General features: G+C 38.1%; 1 protein-coding gene across 5 annotated transcripts in view; it reads right to left on the reverse strand.

Moving 5' to 3' along the window:
- LOC128208447 (regulator of G-protein signaling 6-like) overlaps positions 1 to 26,849 on the reverse strand; it is a 72,555-nt gene that overhangs the window by 14,664 nt on the left and 31,042 nt on the right. Inside the window, exons 1-6 of one of the 5 annotated variants that reach the window (XM_052912019.1) lie at positions 16,826 to 17,825; positions 15,701 to 15,802; positions 9,167 to 9,228; positions 6,430 to 6,549; positions 850 to 1,053; positions 247 to 354 (exon numbers count right to left, since the gene is read on the reverse strand). In XM_052912019.1, the coding sequence (XP_052767979.1) occupies positions 247 to 354; positions 850 to 1,053; positions 6,430 to 6,549; positions 9,167 to 9,228; positions 15,701 to 15,802; positions 16,826 to 17,605 (1,376 nt within the window). In that variant the 5' untranslated portion in view covers positions 17,606 to 17,825. Of the gene's footprint in view, positions 1 to 246; positions 355 to 849; positions 1,054 to 6,429; positions 6,550 to 9,166; positions 9,229 to 15,700; positions 15,803 to 16,819; positions 17,829 to 26,849 lie in introns of those variants that run through there. The other 4 variants (XM_052912014.1, XM_052912040.1, XM_052912025.1 and 1 more) reach the window with 4 other exon arrangements.

The raw sequence follows: 26,849 nt of genomic DNA on the forward strand, positions 1-26,849 counted from the left end.
TTAACGAAATAAATATTATGCATATTATTAAAAAACAAAAATAGTGAGCTTAGCCCAATCCTGTTATAAGGGACTTAAAAGTTTAGAGAAATTAGGGCCAGGTGCACAATTTCACATGGTTAATAACACTCCTCAAATTTTTCAAAGTCCAGGCAAAAGAGCAGGGTATGCAGGATGAGTTAATGAAGCTGTATTAAACCATATGCAATGCACATTGAGAATGAGTTCAGGGTGCAGTGCGTTTACCTGGATTTGCAGGAGACGTCATTGTCACTGTGAAGTTGTTTAAGCACCTGTTCCAGGGTCTTACAGTCAATGTTCACCTCACATGGCGCCCCAGGGGTCAGAAACTCCCTACATATACAAACTTGTATAAAATAACATAGATAGGGTTTTGAATTCCTCAGATGATTGTAATTTGATTTTAAAAATGAGCTATCAGTTGATCTAAACCATATTTAAAATCCACCCTAATATAACAGTGCTGTTGTCCTTTAATGAGAAAAAATGATGCTTGTCGAGATGAAATCAGGGTATTCTTGAATGAAAAACAAACAACAGTACCACTAAGCCCACAAGTATTTTTAAGAGACCTTTTCTCTTGGATACACATTGAGCAACATGTTTGCTACTCTAAACCAAATGAAGCGTGTGAGGGATGTAACTCCTTTCAACAATAGGACAAGTTCTGTCTGTCTTGCGCTAAGTCCCTTATTTATACTTTATTAAATCTGCTCAAACTTATGTCTTACTAGAGCTCTTTACTTTACATGTATATATAAGTTACTTCAAAAAGTCAAAGAATGCTATAAACACTGTCATTAACACTTTAAAGCACAGTCCACCTACCTTTCAATCTCGGCCTTCCAGCGAGCAACGTCGCTGTTGGGGCAGACAATTAGCTCCTTGCAAGCCTTGTAGAAGCGGATATTCTCCAGGCTGTACTCCTTCTTCAGGAAATGTTCAAACTCCAAACATCCTGTTGCGTCCTGAAGCAGAGCCTCAAATCTCAGGGCCCACATCCGGATACGCATTTCTGTCGGGATTTCCACTCTGTAAAATGTTTTTTTGAGAATTTAACAGATTCAATAAGAATGAACCAGGATGTTAAACCTGACGGCCAACTTCTAGATACACCTCTGTGCCTGGATCTCTACACAGTTACATGAAATATACATAATCTAACAAATTCAATAAGCCAGAAGGTGCATCTCAATTTTCATTGCCCATATCGGTTTCCGTCTGTCTGGACCTCTACTATGTCACATTACATAAATCCATAATTTCCAGGATAATTTTTTTTGAGGAAGTGATGTGTGTGAATGAAGTTGTTCATGTCAGCAAGTATTTATGCCATCAATTGTTTATGTCAGCAAGTATTTATGCCATCAATTGTTTATGTCAGCAAGTATTTATGCCATCAATTGTTTATGTCAGCAATATAATGTCATCAAGTATCCATGACAACTAATATTTATTTCACCTAGTATTTTTTTAATCTGATGTTTTTTTCATCATATATTTTTGTCATCTAGTATTTATTTCAACTAAAATTTATGTCATTTAGTATTTATTTCACCTTATATTTATGTCATTTAGTATTTAGTTCACCTTATATTTATGTCTTCTAGTACTCAAATCATCCAGTGTTTGTTTCAACTTAGATTTATTTCATCTAATATTTATTTCATATAATATTAATGTCATCTAGTATTAATTTTGTCTAATATTTATGCCATCAAGTATTTACATGATAAATTTTTTATGTCAGCAATCATCAATAATTTACGTCATGAAGTATCTATTTTCCTATGTCATGAAGTAGTTATTTTCATGAGAGTGTTTCAGCCCAAAGGAAACTAAACCAATGAGATCAATGTTTTAAATGCAGCTGCTTATTATCAATCCTGTAAAATAGCGAGGACCTGTTTGGGTATTTAATAAGAGATTTATGCCCAATGCAGGGTAAATTGGCCTAGATCCCTTTTGATATTTGTTCCCAAAGTCATTTATATACATTTCACGGTACAGTAAAAACCCTATATGCGACCAACCCGTGTTCACGACCAACCCACTAATGAGACCATTTTTTTTTTCAAGACCAATCTTTTTCCTCTACAATCCAATGGTTGTAAATCCCCCAAAAAACAGGCATCCCGTTATTCAGTAATATAACTACTTAATCCAGTCCCTTTTAATTAATCATATGTTAAATTGATCAGTTAATGCGACCGCAGGTAATTTGTTGACAGACATACATGTTTGTTTTCACACCTCCACTTTATAAGAAGTTTACAACACCTGTCCCAGTTTAAGGATAATCAACAACCACTTTACAACAATTAAGTAGCCCTTGACGATAGAGGTAAAAGTTAGAGTGAAAAACACGGAAGTGTTTGATAATTGATGGGTTTCGATTGATTTAATGCTTTTATTGAATTTTCGGTTAGAATTACTGTGAAAATGTAAAATTAATATTCCATCAATATTCACAACAACTTGTATTTTAAGGGCCATGCATAAATTGAAACTGTGTTGTTTTGATACATGTTATTCATTGTATATTCTATAATATAATGAATAAATTACAGAATTTTGTATTTATTTCATTTGCTTTTTAGATTCAGACTCAAACTACAGTTACATATTTGTGAAATAAAGTAGCACATGTTACAAAACTTAAGTTAAAACCATGACTAAAATATGCAACACCCAGCAAAACATAGTAAGAATCTAATGCATTCCACCATTTGACCGTTCACAACCCTAATCAGCACAAACTCTGTGAGGAAACCATTAAGACCATTTTTTCATAGGTGGTGTGAATAGAGGGGTTTTACTGTACATTCTACTATTTTTGATGCAAATGTCCACGCAAAAATGAATGAATCTTTCCAACTGTACAATAGTCTGATGTTAAAAGCACTCAATTCTGATTTCAAGATTTATCCTGAACTTTAGAACCACTGGAAAGATGTGAAAAATTAGCAGGCTAATAGTATTAAATTAAAAACAATTTTTATATCTTGTTTTCAAAAGACAAGTTTCATTTGAACTACGAATACAGGTGTATATATCTTGCCCTGCTTCATCTTAATGGTGATTGTGAAATTTGTTTTCAAACAAATCAATTCCACATACATCTCCAACAAAGCTTCACCAGCTTCAAGATAAAACTGAAACTGTATACCATCAACTCAACATCTAATAAATTCCCACCAGTGTATAATTATCAGCTAAATATAGATGGATGAGACTGGAAATAGCGGTAATGCCTATACCAAATAGCTATAATGCGTTTGTGAAAAAGTACCACTCTAAAGGCCAAATTTGTGAACCACAGATAATGATTTCAAAAGATTCTATGAAAAGTGTGGAATGGAGTTATGTACTCAAACATTTATTCGCCGGCAGTCAGCCAGCCAGACAGACAAACAAACGGATAGACTGGCAATTTATTTCTGACTTAATTTGGACTAAACCAAAGAATTAACCATTTTTATACAAATTGGCAGCAGGGGCCAATTGTATAAATCTGGATAAGTTATCCACAGCATTCTTACATTTTCCTATTCTGATTCTCAAACTTAGACTAAAGAGCCTATCAATTGTCACTGTCGAATAAGATTATTGGAATTCAGTTGGAAAAAAATGTTTTTGTCTAATATGTTCATGAAAATAAAAGATTCAAGAAGCTCCCGCTGGTCCACTGCAAACAATTTTTTTTTTTTTAAAAATGCCCTTATGTTTTTGTTACCTTGTATAGCTAATCTTACTTTGTAGATGATGTTTGTCTTGATAATGATTCAGACTGGAGTAAAGATGTATTTTCAAACCAAATCCAGGCAGTTTATACAAATTTCCTTAATCCCAAATGTGACAAAAGCTGACAACTTGTAGAATCATGCTCAAGTCTGTTTTCTGGGCAGAGACCAGGACTGGTGTCCATTTTGAGAGGCCATGAGAAGGTTCTCCTGGTGAGGCTCAAACCCACAACCGCTTGGGTATGGGGCAGACACCTATACCACTAGACAACTCCCATCCTGCTCTAAGCGGACACTTATATCCTATATCATAAGACCACTCTTACCCTGGTGAGGCTCAAACTCACAATCCCTTGGATAAGGGGCGGACACCTATACCACAAGACAACTCCCATCCTGCTCTAGGCGGACACCTATATCCTATATCATAAGACCACTCTTACCCTGGTGAGGCTCAAACCCACAATCCCTTGGGTAAGGGGCGGACACCTATACCACTAGACAACTCCCATCCTGCTCTAGGCGGACACCTATATCCTATATCATAAGACCACTCTTACCCTGGTGAGGCTCAAACCCACAACCCCTTGGGTATGGGGCGGACACCAATACCACTAGACAACTCCCATCCTGCTCTAGGCGGACACCTATATCCTTTATCATAAGACCACTCTTACCCTGGTGAGGCTCAAACCCACAACCCCTTGGGTAAAAGGCGGGCACCTTCAACCTATATCACTAAATCACTCTTACCCTGGTGAGGCTCAAACCCACAACCCCTTGGGTAAAAGGCGGGAACCTTCAACCTATATCACTAAATCACTCTTACCCTAGTGGTCATTGAACCCACAACTTCTTGGGTAAAAGGCAGGCACCTTCAACCTATATCACTAAATCACTCTTACCCTAGTGGTCATTGAACCCACAACTTCTTGGGTAAAAGGCAGGCACCTTCAACCTATATCACTAAATCACTCTTACCCGAGTGGTCATTGAACCCACAACCTCTTGGGTAAAAGGCAGGCACCTTTAACCTATATCACTAAATCACTCTTACCCTAGTGTTCATTGAACCCACAACTTCTTGGGTAAAAGGCAGGCACCTTCAACCTATATCACTAAATCACTCTTACCTTGGTGGACATTGAACCCACAACTTCTTGGGTACAAGGCAGGCACCTTCAACCTATATCACTAAATCACTCTTACCCTAGTGGTCATTGAACCCACAACTTCTTGGGTAAAAGGCAGGCACCTTCAACCTATATCACTAAATCACTCTTACCCTGGTGGTCATTGAACCCACAACTTCTTGGGTAAAAGGCAGGCACCTTCAACCTATATCACTAAATCACTCTTATCCTGGTGGACATTGAACCCACAACTTCTTGGGTAAAAGGCAGGCACCTTCAACCTATATCACTAAATCACTCTTACCCTAGTGGTCATTGAACCCACAACTTCTTGGGTAAAAGGCAGGCACCTTCAACCTATATCACTAAATCACTCTTACCCTGGTGGTCATTGAACCCACAACTTCTTGGGTAAAAGGCAGGCACCATCAACCTATATCACTAAATCACTCTTACCCTGGTGGTCATTGAACCCACAACCTCTTGGGTAAAAGGCAGGCACCTTCAACCTATATCACTAAATCACTCTTACCCTAGTGGTCATTGAACCCACAACTTCTTGGGTAAAAGGCAGGCACCTTCAACCTATATCACTAAATCACTCTTACCCTGGTGGTCATTGAACCCACAACTTCTTGGGTAAAAGGCAGGCACCTTCAACCTTTATCACTAAATTACTCTTACCCTGGTGGACATTGAACCCACAACTTCTTGGGTAAAAGGCGGGCACCTTCAACCTATATCACTAAATCACTCTTACCCTAGTGGTCATTGAACCCACAACTTCTTGGGTAAAAGGCAGGCACCTTCAACCTATATCACTAAATCACTCTTACCCTGGTGGACATTGAACCCACAACTTCTTGGGTAAAAGGCAGGCACCTTCAACCTATATCACTAAATCACTCTTACCCTGGTGGTCATTGAACCCACAACCTCTTGGGTAAAAGGCAGGCACCTTCAACCTATATCACTAAATCACTCTTACCCTAGTGGTCATTGAACCCACAACCTCTTGGGTAAAAGGCAGGCACCTTCAACCTATATCACTAAATCACTCTTACCCTGGTGGACATTGAACCCACAACCTCTTTGGTAAGGGGCAGACATCTGTATCCTATATCACTAGATCACTCTTACCCGGGTGAGGCTCAAACCCACAACCTCTTGGGTAAGAGGTAGACACCTATATCCCATATCATTAGACCATGCATTGAACCCAATACCTCATTGGCAAGAGGTAGACACCTATACAAATGGTAGGGATAGAACCTCTTAAGTGAGAGGGGGACACCTTAATCCTATACCATAAGACCACAGTCATCCTGGTAGGGATAGAACCCACAACTTCTTTGTTTTGTATAAATGTTTGTAGAAAACAGTATAAGAACCAAATTGAAATGTTTTGTGCTACTTGGGAATTACCTTCCACTGTGACGAGTTTAAGAAAAATTGGTTTAATCTGTCACCTTATTTAATGTTTTCAAGAACCTTTTTTCTGTCCATTTTCGATGCTTTGTAACTTAACTTACATTCTCCTGTTAATGTCCCACATTACTTCATCCTCAGAGATCCAGGGGTTACTGGGCTGGGCTGCTTTTTCATTGTGTAGCGGGTCGTATTTCATGTACTGCTCACAGTTCTTGATAAATCTGGATAAAACAGCCTAACTATGGATCTATGAAATACAACATTTATTTGCATAAGCTATTTATAGCTGGTTTTTACATTATAGGGAAATGTGGTTGAGATTGTGTTTCCGTCTTGATCTAGTTTTCAATATAAGATACAAAAGTTCCATTATTATAACTGTGGCACACTTCGTGAGGCCTGAACAAAGTATCTTTGTAGATCAACTTGTTTACAAGTCATTGGCAATAAACTGTGACCACTGATAAAGTAAAAAATATTTCTGGATAAATAAACAATGCGGGCCTCAAATATTTGAATCAGTGTTATGTTAAATACAGCTAATCCTTGAGGCTGTCCTCATTCTATGTGACAACAGGGATCTTTGCCTTTAAACTTTGCAGGCTTTCAAGTGACCAATAACAAAAAAGAAGGGATAAAAGTAGGAGGATTTTTTGGAAAAAATAGGGAAAAGTAGGATATAAAGAGCAAAAAGCAGGAATAGTAGGGCCCTTCACTTACTTTTTTGGATGCAAATAAAGGACAACTAAACCTATTCATCAATAATTTTTGCATAATATTCACTTCTTAAAGAGTTTTTATACTTAGGTCAGGATTTATGTTTATGATAATCTAATTAAAAACAAGAGGGCCCTGAAGGCCCTGAATCGCTCACCTGATCCAATAAAGATCATCAACAATAACATTCTGATCAAGGTCCATGAACATATGGTCATAAATGTGGCCTCGAGAGTGTTAAAATACTTTTCCTATTATTTGACCTGGTGACCTAGTTTTTGACCGCACATGACCCAGATTCAAACTTGACCTAGAGCTAATCAATATAAACATTCTGACTAAGTTTCATGGACATACAGTCATAAATGTGACCTCTAGAGTGCTTACAAGCTTTTCCTATGATTTGACCTTATGACCTAGATTTTGACCGCACATGACCCAGATTTAAACTTGACTTAGAGATAATTAATGTAAACATTCTGACAAACTTTCATTAAGAAACCTTTATAAATGTGACCTCTAGAGTGTTAACAAGCTTTTCCTTAAATTTGACCTGGTGACCTAGTTCTTTACCGCACATGACCCAGATTCAAACTTGGCCTAGAGCTAATCAATATAAACATTCTGACTAAGTGTCATGGACATACAGTCATAAATGTGACCTCTAGAGTGCTAACAAGCTTTTCCTATGATTTGACCTAATGACTTAGATTTTGACCGCACATGACCCAGATTTAAACTTGACTTAGAGATAATTAATGTAAACATTCTGACCAACTTTCATTAAGAAACCTTTATCAATGTGACCTCTAGAGTGTTAACAAGCTTTTCCTTAAATTTGACCGGGTGACCTAGTTTTGACCGCACATGATCCAGATGCGAACTTGGCCTAGAGCTAATCAATATAAACATTCTGACTAAGTGTCATGGACATACAGTCATAAATGTGACCTCTAGAGTGCTAACAAGCTTTTCCTATTATTTGACCTGGTGACCTAGTTTTTGACCGCACATGACCCAGATTTAAACTTGACTTTAAGATAATTAATGTAAACATTCTGACCAACTTTCATGAAATACAGTCATAAATGAGACGTCTATAGTGTAAACAAGATTTTCCTTAAATTAAACCTGGTGACCTAGTTTTTGACCGCACATGACCCAGAATCAAACTTGACATAGAGAGTATTAATATTAACATTCCGACCAAGTTTCCTGAAGATACAGTCATAAATGTGACCTCTATAGTGTAAACAAGCTTTTCCTTTAATTTGACCTGGTGACCTAGTTATTAACCCCAGATGACCCAATATCGAACTCATCCAAGATTTTATTGAGGGTAACATTTTGACCAAGTTTCATTAAGATAGTGCCCAAATTGTGACCTCTAGAGTGTTAACAGTCAAATTGTTGACGATGGACGACAACGACGGACACAGGGCGATCACAATAGCTCACCTTGAGCACTTCGTGCTCAGGTGAGCTAAAAATTCATTTATCAAAATTCAAGTTCAGCATATATTTTATCTAATTCAAATAAGCTACTTAAGCCTGTTAAGCGTAAGAAGTTTGGAGAAATAGGGGCCAGAGCTTCAAGAGGGATTCAGCCACAGGATGAGGAAATGGTGTCTCCGACTTGTCAACATGCACCACTCCTTCTCATCATAGTACCCCTCTTGCAGCACTAATGACCTACTGCATAAAACTTATCCTACAATAAAACTAGAAATCGCTTCTTATTAAAATCAAGATTTAGATAATTTCAAACAATGCATTTAGTTAACAATGCATTTAGAAAAACTTTTCTATTAATTCTCGAACTACTTTTACAAAAAAGTAAGGATACTAGGGTTTTTTCAAGAAAAAGTAGGGAAAAGAAGGAGCTCAACAAAAAAAGTAGGGAAAAGTAGGAAAAGAAGGGCCCGCTTGAAAGCCTGACTGCCATAAAACACAATTATCAGTCTCAAAGTACCTAAAGCATTCCAAAATTTATTGATAGAGAACCATTTTAAATAAATACATCATCTTTTCCTCTATTGATATTATTAGCATTAATTTGAATAATTGTTGGGCTACATTTGTATTCACTAGAGCTAATTACTAATAACAATGGTGCCTTACATATCTAATGACTTAGAAAACTTCATCCTCGGCCTTGTCATGGCTTTTCTCAAGTAATTCACCTGAAATTAAAGGATTAAAAAATCATAATGTATAAATTTCTACATTTTCAGTACCTCTTAAATAAAAACAGATTTCTCCTCTTTAAATAAACCTGAAATAGTTACTGAATAACAAAATGATCAACATACGCATCTCATGTTTGCAAAGAAAATGATGTTTACATCACTTTCCTGATCATCAATACAAGGCTATCTTTGGAAACAGTGTAAGCTCCCCAATAGTGTAGAAAAATCAGAAATGAAAGCGCAAATTGAAACTATTGCTTTTAAACTTGTTTGCCTTTTTAGATTACAAGTTTCCTAATTAGGAGTTGGATGTGGACAGAAGCACCATTAACACTTCCATGGATAGTGATTTCGAAACCGTTCATAATAGTTGCCGAATAAAAGACAAGATACGTATAATACAGTAAAATTGCAATCGCTTGAGGACGCTGGGGTCCAAGCTAAGCCCTCGAGGGAACCGATGTTTCAAACGACCCTAGTTTCAATTACTCAGTCTGTTAAAGCTGCACTCTCACAGATTGAATGTTTTGACAACTTTTTTTATTTTTTTTTAATAAAACGAGCCATTTTTGCGAAAATCCATGGAAACCAGTGATGCAAGACTGCTGACAAAAAATTAGGTCACAGAATTTTATATTTTAGTTGAAAAATTGATGTTTTATGCATTTTTCTTAAACCATTAGTAATGGTTTAAGCCATAAAACTTTCATTTTCAAACGGAAATATGAAAATCTATGATCTGATTTATTGTCAACAATCTTATATCATTGGTTTGCAGATATTTAGGCAAATATTTGCTCTCTCCAAGACAAAAAAAAAAAGTTGTAAAAATGGTATAACTGTGAGAGTGCAGCTATAAGAAATGTCTTTCAGTGTATTTTAAGTTTGAAGTCGTCAAACTGAATGTTTACTTGGGCACCGATTATGTTTTGAATTGTGGAATTCGCTCATGTGTTCAAAGACTGTATTATACTAAATGAGAGAATCAAGAATTGACAATTGGCACATCTTGTCTCGCGCAACTGTTGAATCATAATTTTGCGTGACAGTGTACTGAGCGTCTAAAGATCACAGTCAGCATCACAATTAACTTCTCGTCATTAACTACTCATAATTATCTTCTCAAATGCCCTTATCAACTAAAAGCGATCATGTGTAAACAGTGATGGTGTTTCACACCTCATCAAATTATCTTTCAAATGTCATTGCAACTTTTACTACTTGTGAAAATTTTAATTCCTAGCAATTGTTTGTTTATTTTGGAACATGCGCTCAGGAAAATGTGTGAAATTATAACCTCAAGGGAGTCGTAAGGTTTTGTGCATTATTTGTGTAAGTGGGACTGGTTATGGAGCTCGACTCCTCGACTTGTTTAAGTTTTGATGCAGCGTCAGTATAATTTATATGAAAATAGAAGGAAAAATGTTCGGGACTAAGCTTTGACCTCGAGGGACCGCCGTTGCTCGATTGACCGCCTGTTCAAACAACCACAGCTTTACTGTATGCAGCATTCAATAATGATAAACCTGCAAGTGTGATCTCGAACTTTGATGTACAAAAATAGGTCTTGCACTTGACATGTCGTCTTTATGTACTGAACACATGTGACAATTCATTTTATAATATCAATGTCTCTCCCCGCATGACCTGACAGATGGTTGGACTATGCCTCATCTGAGGGCATGAAAATGAACATAGGGCAATAATTATAACTACCAAAGACGGAGCTATGGTCCTTTACTTCTCAATTATTACTTCCTATGTTAGCATTATCAATCGCCCAAATTGCCATTGGCGATTAAAAATTCCAGAAGGCGACTAAAATCAATTTTTTGCAAGTTTTGGCGATTCCTTAAAATCTAGTTCAAAACCGTGCTTTTTCATGATTTCCATCACTTTTATGACCCAATGTCATAGGTTTCAACATAAACCAGCAGGCCTGTATTGATAATTATCTTACCCGAGGCCATAATTAGCCATGTGTGCAATGACTGCAGCACACTTTCCATTTATTAATCCAATAAACACATGGTCATCATGTGAATTGCAGAAAAGAATAATAGCACGCGCCACTGAAATCATGTGGCGAGCATTCCCTTGCCAAAAATAGTAGGTAGGAGGAGCTTTCACTGTCGCTTGAATGCAATCGCCAATGGCTGTACGAATATCCTGGGTGTAAAAATAATCGACGTGCGTGATGTCGGCACATAACAACTTTCATCAACCTGTTCTGATAGTAGTTTCGCGACTTTCAATGAAAAGGCGGTTTGTCTTTGATATAATGTCATCAATAAAGTGTTATTATAAATGCATTGGTGTTGTTTTTCATTTTGTAGTATGTATCTAATTAAGTGAGTTATCATAGCTTTTTTTTCAAAGGTAAGTGCCAATTAAGCCAATACTGTGTGCAGTATATAGTTATGAAAAATACTTCTTCTTTGACATTCGAAGATAAAATACGAGATCAACATGTAAAAAATCTTAAGAAAAGAAAAGCAGAATGTGATCTTGTCGCCAACAAACACTGTTTGCATTCTGTACTCCTCTAAAGAAACAGAAGGAAGCTGATGTGCAAAAGGTACCTGTTTTTTTCTTTCGACGATAAATTAAAGTGACACTCTTATTCAAAAGCAATACATACACATGTGTAACAAACGTCAATTTTGACTAATAAACCTTTAACTACTTACTAGATAATGCATTTACGGAAAATATTAATTACTGACAACACAATTGTAATTGTGTATTTAAAAGCAGAAAGCGCAAAAATATTAAATGATTGGTCAATGCTAAAAGATTTGCTGTTGTCTACTATAGTCTCATCAGGCAGAAATATTGTGTTTTATGCTCATTTCTTTCAAAAGTTAAACTTGGTATCCTTCATAAGAACAATTGTTTTCAACGTTTATTCGGCAATAGTAATGTGTTTCTAGTTTCTTCAAATAAATAAGTATTCAAAATAATGTACATGTATTTTCAGGACGCCACACTATGCACCCCTTCTGCCGTTGATGACTCTGGCGTATCGGCGCCGAGCACCACTACGTCACAACCAGCAAAGCAAGGCTCATCATCACTGGCAGGGCCCAACAAACTTACTGCATCACGAAACAACGCCAGAAACTTCAAGTTAACTTGGTTGCAGACATATCCGTTTATTCGGTTTGTAATACAACATTACAACTCCTGTTCTGCAAAAGCATGCGAAAGAGCCGGTCTGGTGAACGTATGGACCATGGGATGCGACAAGATGAAAGCCGACGCCATTCGTAAACATGCCTTGACTTTAGACCACAAGTTTGCCGTTGCCGCACAGGAAGCCAGTGGAAGCATGGATGTTGCTGCAGTTCGAGCCGCCGAGAAGGAGCGCGATCTTGTGGAGGGGATAATGCAGAATCTCTACTACCTGGCAAAACGGAACGTCGCATCGAGCGCTATCAGCAATTTAAATAAGTTAATCATCTACCACAACGTCTCCAAATTCCAGCCAGCGGTGAAATCTGACAAAAACCTGCCATATGCGCACCACGAGAGCGTGAAGGAGATGCAGGAAGCCCTTCGGGATGTAGTATGACAGCAGCTGATCAACGACACAAGAGACAGCGACATGTACACCATGATGTGCGATGAGTCTACGGATGTGTCTAATGAAAAGACTCTTGTTGTATATGTGCGTTATGCAAAACGTGGCAGGGCTGAAACAAAATTCTTTGAAGTATCGGAAATAAATCGGGATGAATGTAATGCCGCCGGACTATGTGAGACGATAAGCAGAGTTTTAGAGTCAAGGGGTGTCAACCTTGAAAACATGTGCTGCATCACTACTGACGGTGCATGGTGATGACAGGTGTACATGAAGGCTTAACAACACTCCTGAAAAGAAGAAATCCCCATCTTCTGAGCATCCACTGCATCAAATATAGACTGGCCCTGGCTAGCAGACAAGCAGCAGACAAGGTGCAGTATTTAGTGAAATATCAGGCCAAGATCAATACCATCTTCAAATATTACAACTATTCACCAAAACATCAGTCTTGGCTAAAAAAAATTCAGGAAGTGTATGAAATGGCTGAAAGAAAATTCAAGCAGACATTTCATACACGCTGGCTCTCATTTGAAGGAGCTGTTGATGCTGTCATCATCAACTACGACGCTCTCCTTACGTGCCTTGAGATGGAGGTAGCTGAGGACAGTGACCCAGTGGCTGTTGGCTTGCTGAATTTTGTCAGCAACTACAAGTTATTGGCAACGTTGTACATGCTTCGAGATGTGCTGTCGAAGTTATGTACATTGAGTTTGGTCTTCCAGATGACAGATGTCAACCTGACCCAGCAGACCTTCACTCTGGAAGCCACTCTGCGGTCCCTTCAGGAGATGACAACAACCCCTGGTCCCTACCTAAAGGATTTCCTGGCCAGCCTACCTGATGGGTACCAGAATGGGTTTGATCTTGGAGATGATGGCAACAAGAATTTCATCAAATGTTCCAATAAAGAAATAGACGCCAGTGAAAAAATCCGCAGCACGTATATCAATCACGTCATCGAAAACCTAGAGGCCAGGGTCACCGACACTGGCATAATCTCAAACTTTGCAGTGCTGAACCCAGAGAATCTGCCACAAAATGCCACAGACTTAGCCACCTATGGAGACCAACAGATCCATGACCTGGGAAAGCACTATGGCCCCAGCAATACCAACCAACAATCACCAATGACAGTGAGTGAGAAACACCTCATGGCCCCAGCATTACCAACCAACAATCACCAATGACAGTGAGTGAGAAACACCTCATGGCCCCAGCATTACCAACCAACAATCACCAATGACAGTGAGTGAGAAACACCTCATGGCCCCAGCATTACCAACCAACAATCACCAATGACAGTGAGTGAGAATCACCTCATGGCCCCAGCAATACCAACCAACAATCACCAATGACAGTGAGTGAGAAACACCTCATGGCCCCAGCAATACCAACCAACAATCACCAATGACAGTGAGTGATAAACACCTCATGGCCCCAGCAATACCAACCAACAATCACCAATGACAGTGAGTGAGAAACACCTCATGGCCCCAGCAATACCAACCAACAATCACCAATGACAGTGAGTGAGAAACACCTCATGGCCCCAGCAATACCAACCAACAATCACCAATGACAGTGAGTGAGTAACACCTCATGGCCCCAGCATTACCAACCAACAATCACCAATGACAGTGAGTGAGAAACACCTCATGGCCCCAGCATTACCAACCAACAATCACCAATGACAGTGAGTGAGAAACACCTCATGGCCCCAGCATTACCAACCAACAATCACCAATGACAGTGAGTGAGAAACACCTCAAGTGTGAGTGGTCCTTATTCAAACACCACATGGACAAGAACCACCGGACTATGACGTTCTCCAACATGGCAGAGACTGTGCTCACAAGCAAAACACTGGGGGCATCTTACCCTAATCTCTGCAAGATCATGAAGTTTGCCATCACTCTGCCACTCTCCACTGCTGACTGTAAAAGAGGTTTCAGCAAGTACAACTTAATTAAAACCAAATCCCGAAATAGACTCACCCCAGACAGTGTAAATACTCTATAATGACAATAACAGTCAACACACCAGATCTTGACCACATGAAGGACTTCTTCTGCAAGGCATTTGACCTTTGGGCATCCACCAAACAGAGGAAGATCAACACATTCTTTAAGTAAAACTAAGGTTAAGAATTATACTGATGTGGTGATTGTGTTAGTGATAGTGTTCTAGTATATATGTATTATGATATTTATATACTTGCTTTTGATTCATGCTGATTTGTTGTCTACGCAAAATAAATTTTTATTATTTTCTGTTGTTTTTTGCCATTTTATTTCTTAAAACAAAGAATTTTCTATTTGAAATCCATGCTTAAAATTGCTGAAAGTACAGGAAATTGCACTATTTACACAACATGTACTGAATTTTTCTTCCAACAGGATTTAAATCCATTCAGTGTTGTTTTTTAGTTATTGCCTTGACAAGCAGCTTCCATATTGATGCATATTGTAAAATTCAAAGGGTGGATAAATCAACAATTACTCAAGTCAGGATAATGGTTTTTGCCTACTGCACTTGTGCATGTTGCTCTTTGACTCTTAGTTTTTTTCTGCCTTAATAACGAGGTAATGGTTCTGAAACTTTATGTAAATTACCCAACATAACAATAATCTATTGAATGCAAATTTATTCAGTCATTTATGTGCACCTTTCACAATACCAGAGAGGTATATTTTGGTCTATAGATTACAGATCAAGCTAGCAGTTGAAATAATGCTGATTTTGTGAAGCTGTGTAGTAAAAATTACAGTGTTTTCTCTAAATAACTCCTCAAATAGCAATTTTGTCTTTAAAAATTCAACCAAACACATAAACCATTTAGAAGAAAATTCACAAATATTCATTAACAAAGAGCCTACATACTTCCTTGACTACAAGCTCCCTGTTTTTGCGTTTGCGCTGTAGCATCTGACTGGGCTGGAAGCAGCGGCTAGGACCTTCCTCCAGGAACTTCACCTGCCCAGGCTGTAATAGGAAAATACAGACATTGATCAAGAGAGAGAGTTACCATTGACTATTACTTTACTTTTCAGCCCCAAAATACACATCAGTTCTTATTTTAATGACCAAGTTGGCAAGTTGTTCGTCTGTATGATGATGATATCCCTAAGAAGTGGATCAAACTGTTGCATAAACATTTTTGTAATGTTATTTATGATTCACTACATTACAAACTAGGTATACATTATACTTTGGATCCAGGTATTATTTCTGCTGTAGAGGTATCATTATAATATTATGTATATATGACACACAAATGTAAGGAGACATCCACTATTGTATGATCATCATACATGTATAAAACATATAATTACATCTGTAGATGTTTATCCCATTTGTATTCATTACATTTGTATCATTTTAATTTTGAGTAATGTATTCCGCATCTTTAATTAAAATTCCAAGGAAATATATGAGCTGTTACAGATGCATTCAAGACAAACCAACGACCAACTAATGACTCTGACAGAGGTTGTTTCCTGTCCGTATTCAGTACATCAAGAACTATTCTCCTGAAAACCACAGTGCTGTTAATATATTTTATTTTTCCATGTCTCATTTATATATCTTGAATATCTTTTTGATTTATGGCCAAAGTTAGTTTTTGCATAGCTACATGTATATGTAATACGGCCAAATGCCATCAAAATACATAACTCAAGAAAGCCATGTTATTGTGACTTAGGTTTATCATAAATATGCCATATTTCAAATTAATGGTCATGGATTCATTTAGTCTGCGAAAGTAAATAACAATATGGAATGGCATACATTTTCATATACAGATTTCCTAGTGAAATCAAAAGCAATTTAGTAACAAATCTATGATATTGTTTCACAATAAAATCAAGCCAAAGGAAAAACAGTTCACTTCATAATTAGTGCCAAGCATGCACAAAATAGCCTACGCAAAAAAGACAATCTAGCAAAAATCATTAGAACGATAAAAAGAGAAACACATTGCTAAATCTAAAATATCACCTCCACCTGTAATGGCAATAAGGCATTACTGAAGTGTTGTTGCTTTTCTGCTCTACTTCGTTTTGGAGTTTTCTGGGTCAATAATCTCCTAAGTTTCTGTGTATGGATATCGAATCCTTTCACTTCAAAGAAAGCAGACATGTCCATACTCTGTGGCCTTTGTCTTGGCCTTTGCTTAGTTTCTGCGATAACTTGCTCTGTTATACAATGTAAGCTGCGTGGATGCTTTGTCTTAAGTAATCCAGGACTATAACTGAGGGGTCTTGACTTTGATTTTGGTTTAAAGTTTTCAGCAGAATCAAGGCTTCTTGGCCGCCGTAGATATTTTGGGTTGAATGGAGCAATGTGTGGAGGTGGGTTGAATCTGATTGGTGAGGTTGAACCATGAATGTCTGGTACAGAATCCTTCGATTCATTATCAGTGTCATCAGAGTCAGACGAACTTTCATTAGTAATGTTTTCTGTTCTCCCAGCAGCTTTATATGAAACTATTTCATCTGACTTAATACTGACCCCACCCACGTCACCATTTATTAACACGCTTTCTTCCGTTTTGTTAGAGTCTTTATCCTGATCACAGGTTGCACCATCCTGATCATCTGGAGGCTTGTCTTCATCTGGTTTATTTTTCCTTTCACCGCAATAGATATGTGTACTGTTCCTGTTCCAAGGTTTCTGGGATTCCCGTCTCTCTTTCAGAAGGGTGTATTCTGAAGATTCCCCACCCGCCACCTCAGGACCAACTTCATCTTCTTGCTTTTTAGCAACACAACTCAGGCCTCCCATTACTCTAGCAGGAAAGCTCTATTTTACACATCATTAACATCCTTGTTAAAACTCTTTCTGTTTTACACATTTTCTGACCATACCATGATGCCATCAGTTAATTTTCTGCTCAAAAACATAAATCAGCATTGTATCCATATTTTCAGAAGCATTATGTAATATTTATACAGTTCAAAGTCTGATAATTGTACAAATATCTTAGTATTGCTTTGAAATTTAAAAAAAAAACAGGAAAATGATCAGGAAGTTGTTCCACTTTTACAAATGAACATTTTCAAGTCACTGCTTCCTTTTTGCGTCTATTTTGAAGTACTAAGGTTTCAAGTATTGGCTCTCGACAGGACACTTATACACATGTCATAAGTAACCTACATTAACACTTATATCATACTTCATTCTATTAACATCACATTTCAGTTGTATATTGCAGTCAAATACTTATACCTACTATGTTATCACCATACCTAACATGTATAACTTTTCAAGAAATTAAATTGTTCGTGATATTAATGTTAAGCATTCATACAAAGGAAAATGCTATGTACTTTGTGCAGCGACATTCAGTGAAATTAATTGACAGGGGTATTAACTCTTGGTTAAAAACCAACCGTCTTGTTTAAACAGCTCCCTTACTTTCTGTGTATGACAAATGAGAACGAGGGATGGGTAGTGGTCATGTTATTAAAAGGCATCAAAAGGTCTGTGTAAATTGCATATCAAAAGACTTTGTTCAATGCCTTTAATGTTGCCTTAATCAGTGGTTAGTGGACACATTATTAATTTGCATCAAAGTGCTGTGCACAGTGCCTTAAATGTTGCGTCAGGAGGTAGTGGACATGTTATAACAAGCATCAAAGGTGTTTCTACAAAGCCTTAAATGTTGCATTAGACACGCAATAATCTGCATCAAAGGACAGTGCAGTTAATGTTGGATCAGCCATAAGTGAACACGTTAATAATCCCCATTAACAGGACTGTGATCAGTGTCTTTAATGATACATCAGTGGTTAGCGGACATGTTAAAAACCCACATCAAAGGGCAGTGCACTGTGCCTTTAATGATGCATCAATGATTAGTGGACACGTGAAAAACCCACATCAAAGGGCTGTGCACTGTGCCTTTAATGATGCATCAATGATTAGTGGACACGTTAAAAATCCACATCAAAGGACTGTGATCAGTGCCTTTACTGATGAATCAGTGGTTTGTGGACATGTTAAAAATCCACATCAAATAGCTGTGCACTGTGCCTTTAATGATGCATCAGTGGTTAGCAGACACGTTAAAAATCTGCATCAAAGGACTGTGATCAGTGCCTTTAATGATGCATCAGTGGTTAGTGGACACATTAAAATTCCACATCAAAGGGCTGTGCACTGTGCCATTAATGATGCATCAGTGGTTAGCGGACACGTTAAAATTCCACATCAAAGGGCTGTGCACTGTGCCTTTAATGATGCATCAGTGGTTAGTGGACATGTTAAAATTCCACATCAAAGGACTGTGATCAGTGCCTTAACTGATGAATCAGTGGTATGTGGACACGTTTTAATTCCACATCAAACGACTGTGATCAGTGCCTTTAATGATGCATCAGTGGTTAGTGGACATATTAAAATTCCACATCAAAAGACTGTGCACTGTGCCTTTAATGATGCATCAGTGGTTAGTGGACTCATTAAAATTCCACATCAAAGGACTGATATCAGTGCCTTTAATGATGCATCAGTGGTTAGTGGACACATTAAAATTCCACATCAAAGGACTGTGATCAGTGCCTTTAATGATGCATCATTGGTTAGTGGACATGTTAAAATTCCACATCAAAGGACTGTGCCTTTAATGATGCATCAGTGGTTTGTGGACACGTTAAAATTCCACATCAAACGACTGTGCACTGTGCCTTTAATGATGCATCAGTGGTAAGCGGACACGTTAAAATTCCACATCAAAGGGCTGTGCACTGTGCCTTTAATGATGCATCAGTTGTTAGTGGACATGTTAAAATTTCACATCAGAGGGCTGTGCACTGTGCCTTTAATGATGCATCAGTGGTTAGTGGACACGTTAAAATTCCACATCAAAGGGCTTTGCACTGTGCCTTTAATGATGCATCAGTGGTTAGTGGACACGTTAAAATTTCACATCAAAGGACTGTGATCAGTGCCTTTAATGATGCATCAGTGGTTAGTGGACACGTTAAATTTCCACATCAAAGGGCTGTGCATTGTGCCTTTAATGATGCATCAGTGGTTAGCGGACACGTTAAAATTCAACATCAAAGGGCTGTGCACTGTGCCTTTAATGATGCATCAGTGGTTAGCGGACACGTTAAAATTCCACATCAAAGGGCTGTGCACTGTGCCTTTAATGATGCATCAGTGGTTAGCGGACACGTTAAAATTCAACATCAAAGGGCTGTGCACTGTGCCTTTAATGATGCATCAGTGGTTAGGGGACATGTTAAAATTCCACATCAAAGGGCTGTGCACTGTGCCTTTACTGATGAATCAGTGGTTTGTGGACATGTTAAAATTCCACATCAAACGACTGTGATCAGTGTCTTTAATGATGCATCAGTGGTTAGTGGACACGTTAAAATTCCACATCAAAGGACTGATATCAGTGCCTTTAATGATGCATCAGTGGTTAGTGGACACGTTAAAATTCCACATCAAAGGACTGTGATCAGTGCCTTTAATAATGCATCAGTGGTTTGTGGACATGTTAAAATTCCACATCAAAGGACTGATATCAGTGCCTTTAATGATGCATCAGTGGTTAGTGGACACGTTAAAATTCCACATCAAAGGACTGTGATCAGTGCCTTTACTGATGCATCAGTGGTTAGTGGACACGTTAAAATTCCACATCAAACGACTGTGCACTGTGCCTTTAATGATGCATCAGTGGTTAGGGGACACGTTAAAATTCCACATCAAAGGGCTGTGCACTGTGCCTTTAATGATGCATCAGTGGTTAGTGGACATGTTAAAATTTCACATCAAAGGACTGTGATCAGTGCCTTTACTAATGAATCAGTGGTTTGTGGACATGTTAAAATTCCACATCAAAGGACTGTTATCAGGGCCTTTAATGATGCATCAGTGGTTTGTCAACATGTTAAAATTCCACATCAAACGACTGTGTTCAGTGCCTTTAATGATGCATCAGTGGTTAGTGGACATGTTAAAATTCCACATCAAAGGACTGTGCACTGTGCCTTTAATGATGCATCAGTGGTTAGTGAACATGTTAAAATTTCACATCAAAGGACTGTTATCAGTGCCTTTAATGATGCATCAGTGGTTAGTGGACACGTTAAAATTCCATATCAAAGGGCTGTGTACTGTGCCTTTAATGATGCATCAGTGGTTAGCAGACACGTTAAAATTCCACATCAAAGGGCTGTGCACTGTGCCTTTAATGATGCATCAGTGGTTAGTGGACACGTTAAAATTCCACATCAAAGGTCTGTGCACTGTGCCTTTAATGATGCATCAGTGGTTAGGGGACATGTTAAAATTCCACATCAAAGGGCTGTGCACTGTGCCTTTAATGATGCATCAGTGGTTAGTGAACATGTTCAAATTTCACATCAACGGACTGTGATCAGTGCCTTTACTGATGAATCAGTGGTTTGTGGACATGTTAAAATCCCACATCAAACGACTGTGATCAGTGTCTTTAATGATGCATCAGTTGTTAGTGGACACGTTAAAATTCCACATCAAAGGACTGTGATCAGTGCCTTTAATGATGCATCAGTGGTTAGTGGACACGTTAAAATTCCACATCAAAGGACTGTGATCAGTGCCTTTAATAATGCATCAGTGGTTTGTGGACATGTTAAAATTCCACATCAAAGGACTGATATCAGTGCCTTTAATGATGCATCAGTGGTTAGTGGACACGTTAAAATTCCACATCAAAGGACTGTGATCAGTGCCTTTAATGATGCATCAGTGGTTAGTGGACACGTTAAAATTCAACATCAAAGGACTGTGCACTGTGCCTTTAATGATGCATCATTGGTTTGTGGACATGTTAAAATTCCACATCAAAGGACTGTGATCAGTGCCTTTAATAACGCATCAGTGGTTTGTGGACATGTTAAAATTCCACATCAAAGGACTGTTATCAGGGCCTTTAATGATGCATCAGTGGTTTGTCAACATGTTAAAATTCCACATCAAACGACTGTGTTCAGTGCCTTTAATGATGCATCAGTTGTTAGTGGACATTTTAAAATTCCACATCAAAGGACTGTGCACTGTGCCTTTAATGATGCATCAGTGGTTAGTGAACATGTTAAAATTTCACATCAAAGGACTGTTATCAGTGCCTTTAATGATGCATCAGTGGTTAGTGGACACGTTAAAATTCCACAGCAAAGGACAGTGATCAGTGCCTTTAATGATGCATCAGTGGTTTGTGGACACGTTAAAATTCCACATCAAAAGACTGTGCACTGTGCCTTTAATGATGAATCAGTGGTTAGTGGATATGTTAAAATTCCACATCAAAGGACTGTTATCAGTGCCTTTAATGATGCATCAGTGGTTAGTGGACACGTTAAAATTCCACATCAAAGGACTGTTATCAGTGCCTTTAATGATGCATCAGTGGACTGTGATTAGTGCCTTTAATGATGCATCAGTGGTTAGTGGACAGTTTAAAAACCCACATCAAAGGACTGTGCACTGTGCCTTTAATGATGCATCACTGGTTAGCGAACTATTTAAAAACCCACATCAAAGGACTGTGATCAGTGCCTTTACTGATGAATCAGTGGTTTGTGGACAGGTTAAAAATCTGCATCAAATAGCTGTGCACTGTGCCTTTAATGATGCATCAGTGGTTAGTGGACACGTTAAAAACCCGCATCAAAGGACTGTGATCAGTGCCTTTAATGATGCATCAGTGGTTAGAGGACATATTAAAATTCCACATCAAAGGGCTGTGCCTTTAATGATGCATCAGTGTTTAGTGGACACGTTAAAAACCCACATCAAAGGACTGTGATCAGTGTCTTTAATGATGCATCAGTAGTTAGTGGACACGTTAAAAATCCGCATCAAAGGACTGTGATCAGTGTCTTTAATGATGAATCAGTGGTTTGTGGACAGGTTAAAAATCTGCATCAAATAGCTGTGTACTGTGCCTTTAATAATGCATCAGTGGTTAGTGGACACATAGAAAATCAGCATCAAAGGGCTGTGCACTGTGCCCCTAGTCTTGCATTATCAGGCAGTGGACATGTTATAAAGAGGCATCAAAGAGCTTTGTACAGTGCCTCTAATCTTGCATTGGCAGGCAGTGGACATGTTATAAAGAGGCATCAAAGAGCTGTGTACAGTGCCTCTAATCTTGCATTGGCGGGCAGTGGACACGTTATTAAGAGGAATCAAAGAGCTGTGTACAGTGCCTCTAATCTTGCATTGGCGGGCAGTGGACACGTTATAAAGAGGCATCAAAGAGCTTTGTACAGTGCCTCTAATCTTGCATTGGCAGGCAGTGGACACGTTATTAAGAGGAATCAAAGAGCTGTGTACAGTGCCTCTAATCCTGCATTGGCAGGCAGTGGACACGTTATTAAGAGGAATCAAAGAGCTGTGTACAGTGCCTCTTATCTTGCATTGGCAGGCAGTGGACACGTTATTAAGAGGAATCAAAGAGCTGTGTACAGTGCCTCTAATCTTGCATTGGCAGGCAGTGGACACGTTATTAAGAGGAATCAAAGAGCTGTGCACAGTGCCTCTAATCTTGCATTGGCAGGCAGTGGACACGTTATTAAGAGGAATCAAAGAGCTGTGCACAGTGCCTCTAATCTTGCATTGGCAGGCAGTGGACATGTTATAAAGAGGCATCAAAGAGCTTTGTACAGTGCCTCTAATCTTGCATTGGCGGGCAGTGGACACGTTATTAAGAGGGATCAAAGAGCTGTGTACAGTGCCTCTAATCTTGCATTGGCAGGCAGTGGACACATTATTAAGAGGAATCAAAGAGCTGTGTACAGTGCCTTTAATCTTGCATTGGCAGGCACTGGACACGTTATTAAGAGGAATCAAAGAGCTGTGTACAGTGCCTCTAATCCTGCATTGGCAGGCAGTGGACACGTTATTAAGAGGAATCAAAGAGCTGTGCACAGTGCCTCTAATCTTGCATTGGCAGGCAGTGGACACGTTATTAAGAGGAATCAAAGAGCCGTGTACAATGCCTCTAATTCTGCATTGGCAGGCAGTGGACACGTTAAAATTCTGCATCAGAGTGCTATGCACTGTGCCGTAATGATGCATCAGTGGTTAGGGGACACATTAAAAATAAGCGTCAATGTGCTATGTACAGTGCCTCTAATCTTGCATTAGCAGGCAGTGGACATTTTATTAAGAGGAATCAAAGGGCTGTCTTCAGTGCCTTAAATGTTGCAGCAGCAGATACTAGATATTTGCATGCCAAGAAATACCAGCCAATTTTTCCACTTTTCTTTTCTACAGGAGAGTCAATTTCAGCTACACATTAACCCCTAATTGACGGAGAATCTGACCATGTGTTTTATCATGTTATCATATCTAGGGAGTTGCTGTAGTTCGGGTCAAGATTTGGAAGAATGTATTTAATTTTGTCCAGAAAGACGTGAAGAAGTATCAAGTGTTAGACATAATTACTGAGTACTTAATTTAGTAAAACTTATTATTTACTAATTCTGAAACAAAAATATGTTGTTTTTAATGAGTAACATTATTTTTTTAGACATATGACAGATGTTAATGAAAATGGTATGCTTAATCAACCGTTTTATTTGGAATGAAAATGTAACCTATATTACATTATATATGGATCTGGCCGTCTCATAGGTCAATTATATTTAAGGGTATGCTTTACTTGGCGTATGGATATTGATTTTAAAATGTCAGATTTATTGGGTTCGCATTTTTTATTAAAAACACACACTCTTATTATTCATTTTTAAAGCTTTGTTGTTTTTTTCACTGTAAAAAATATTGAGTTCATAAGTATACATAAACACCATGGAAAATGGAAAATACAAATGAAACTTGAAAAAATACATTAAATTTTGTTCATATCATCATGAACACATTCTGAGGCGTTTAAAATGCATTTTCGTATAACTGATTGTGATTTGTTTTTGCAATGTTTCAATCTAGAAAATTGCTTAGTTTTGTGTTCATCTGGCATTGTCTTCATACCGTGACCAGTGAAAGAACATATTTTGACACACATAAAATCACGACAATGGTCGCTGTCCTTGAGTGACTCATTTTCTGTAAAATATTGACACCCCCCCCACACCCCAAATAATTACATGACTCCCAACGATCGTTACTGTAAATAGGTATTTAACCCCACTGAACAGAACCAACTATGTTGGTCATTTAATATGTGTGCTCTCAAGTCTTAGTAATACAGCTGGTAATGCTGCAGCTATTGCTGTTGATACTACCACTACTGCTTCTGCTATTGCCACTGTCAACACCACCGCCACAACACCACCGTCACCACCACCACAACCACCACCACGATGATGATGATGATGATGATGATGATGATGATGATGATGATGATGATGATGACGATGATGATGATGATGATGATACCCCTAAAACTACTGCCCCTCCTGCTGAATTGTTGTTGATGTTGTTGCCACTTCTACAACAACAGCTACTACTATTCCTTCTACTAACTATCATATAACTACTACTGATGCTGCTAATCTCGCGTTAATCAACTATATGTTGCTGTGAATGAAGGAACTAAGCTTTTTATATCAATGCGAAGACCCTTCATTTATCTATTTATAATGAGCGCAAAGTACAATGAACCCTTAAAGAACACCAGATTCTCACCAAAAAAAGTTTTTTTCTGTAACGAATCTCAGGACAATTGTCTAATGGAATGTGTTACCCTTTGATATCATAATTGTAAAAAAAAATACCAAAATGTAAAAAAATATTGTGTCGGAGACCGGGTTCGAACCCGTGTCGCCAAAAATGCAGTCCAGCGTAGTATCCACTGAGCTACGATGGTTAACTCTATTAATTACATAATTAAGCTATACAGGAACCTCGGTAATACCACGTGATAACACCGACTAGCCAATCACGCATAAGGAATGAATTCTACCTGGTAGACATACCCAGTAATCATTTTAATGGAAAAATTCAAAATAACTGCTAAACTTAAATAAATTGTAAACTATGTGGTACTTCAGTTAGTAAGTTTCAATGCATTGTACACATCGATGCCAAGTTTATGTCAGCGTTCGACAATTTTCTTTTTTTTCGGCTATTTTATCATACAGAGTACAGCCCCTTTAAGCAGATTTTCGACATCCACAGATAAACGACTCCCCGGTATCAATTTATTAAATATACATGAGTCATAACATTTTGAGCCGGTAGTCGATAAGTTTGACTGGGGTTTGTGATTCTATTTGGGTCAAAATACATCCTCACGCCAGCCAAATCCTAATCAATACCGTAATCAAGTTGTTAAATTAAACGACTTCATTACGGTATTGTTCTATAAGAGGCTATTAGGATTTGGCCAGCGTGAGGAAAATATTTAGCTGTTGGGGAACTAAGAAATATAGTTAGTACATTTGTACTTGATGTTTTCAATCTTTAAACATAATTCAAGAGTGTGGTTTAGATAGTTAAGGAGATTGTTCATAAACAATATCAAAGATGTAATGCTTAGCTTAGATAATTAATAATTATACTTTTTATAGTTAAGAAAATCATGTCAATACCTAATAATAAACTTTTATTGAAATTATTGTTTTATTTTTGACAAGTGTCGTAATAAACAAAATGAGATGAAGCGTTAAACCCAAGAAACATGCACTATAGAAAGATTTTTCCGAAAAATGACCAAAATCATTGCTCCCCTGAATTTCATGCTGGTCGTAATGGCCATTAAATGAATTAGCTGTTACAGCAGATAACTGATCAAAAATTACATGGAGAACCAAGTCAGCCCTTTAACTCTTAGCACAAAACCACTTAATGGAACATAATGCATATGCTGCTAAAATCCAGGTATATGCTGGCATACAGGGGTTTCCTTCATAATCGAAAATTGGATAGGATTTCATGGCATGTCTTAGCACAAAACACTGGCAGGATCTTTTTCCTTCGACTATTCTTAAACAATTTAGTCTAGCTGTTTGAAAAAACACCATTATTATCAATCCCAACCAAAAACCAAAAGAGCAGATGT

Source organism: Mya arenaria, chromosome 2 (assembly GCF_026914265.1).
Source record: "Mya arenaria isolate MELC-2E11 chromosome 2, ASM2691426v1".
Lineage (NCBI taxonomy): Eukaryota > Metazoa > Mollusca > Bivalvia > Myida > Myidae > Mya > Mya arenaria.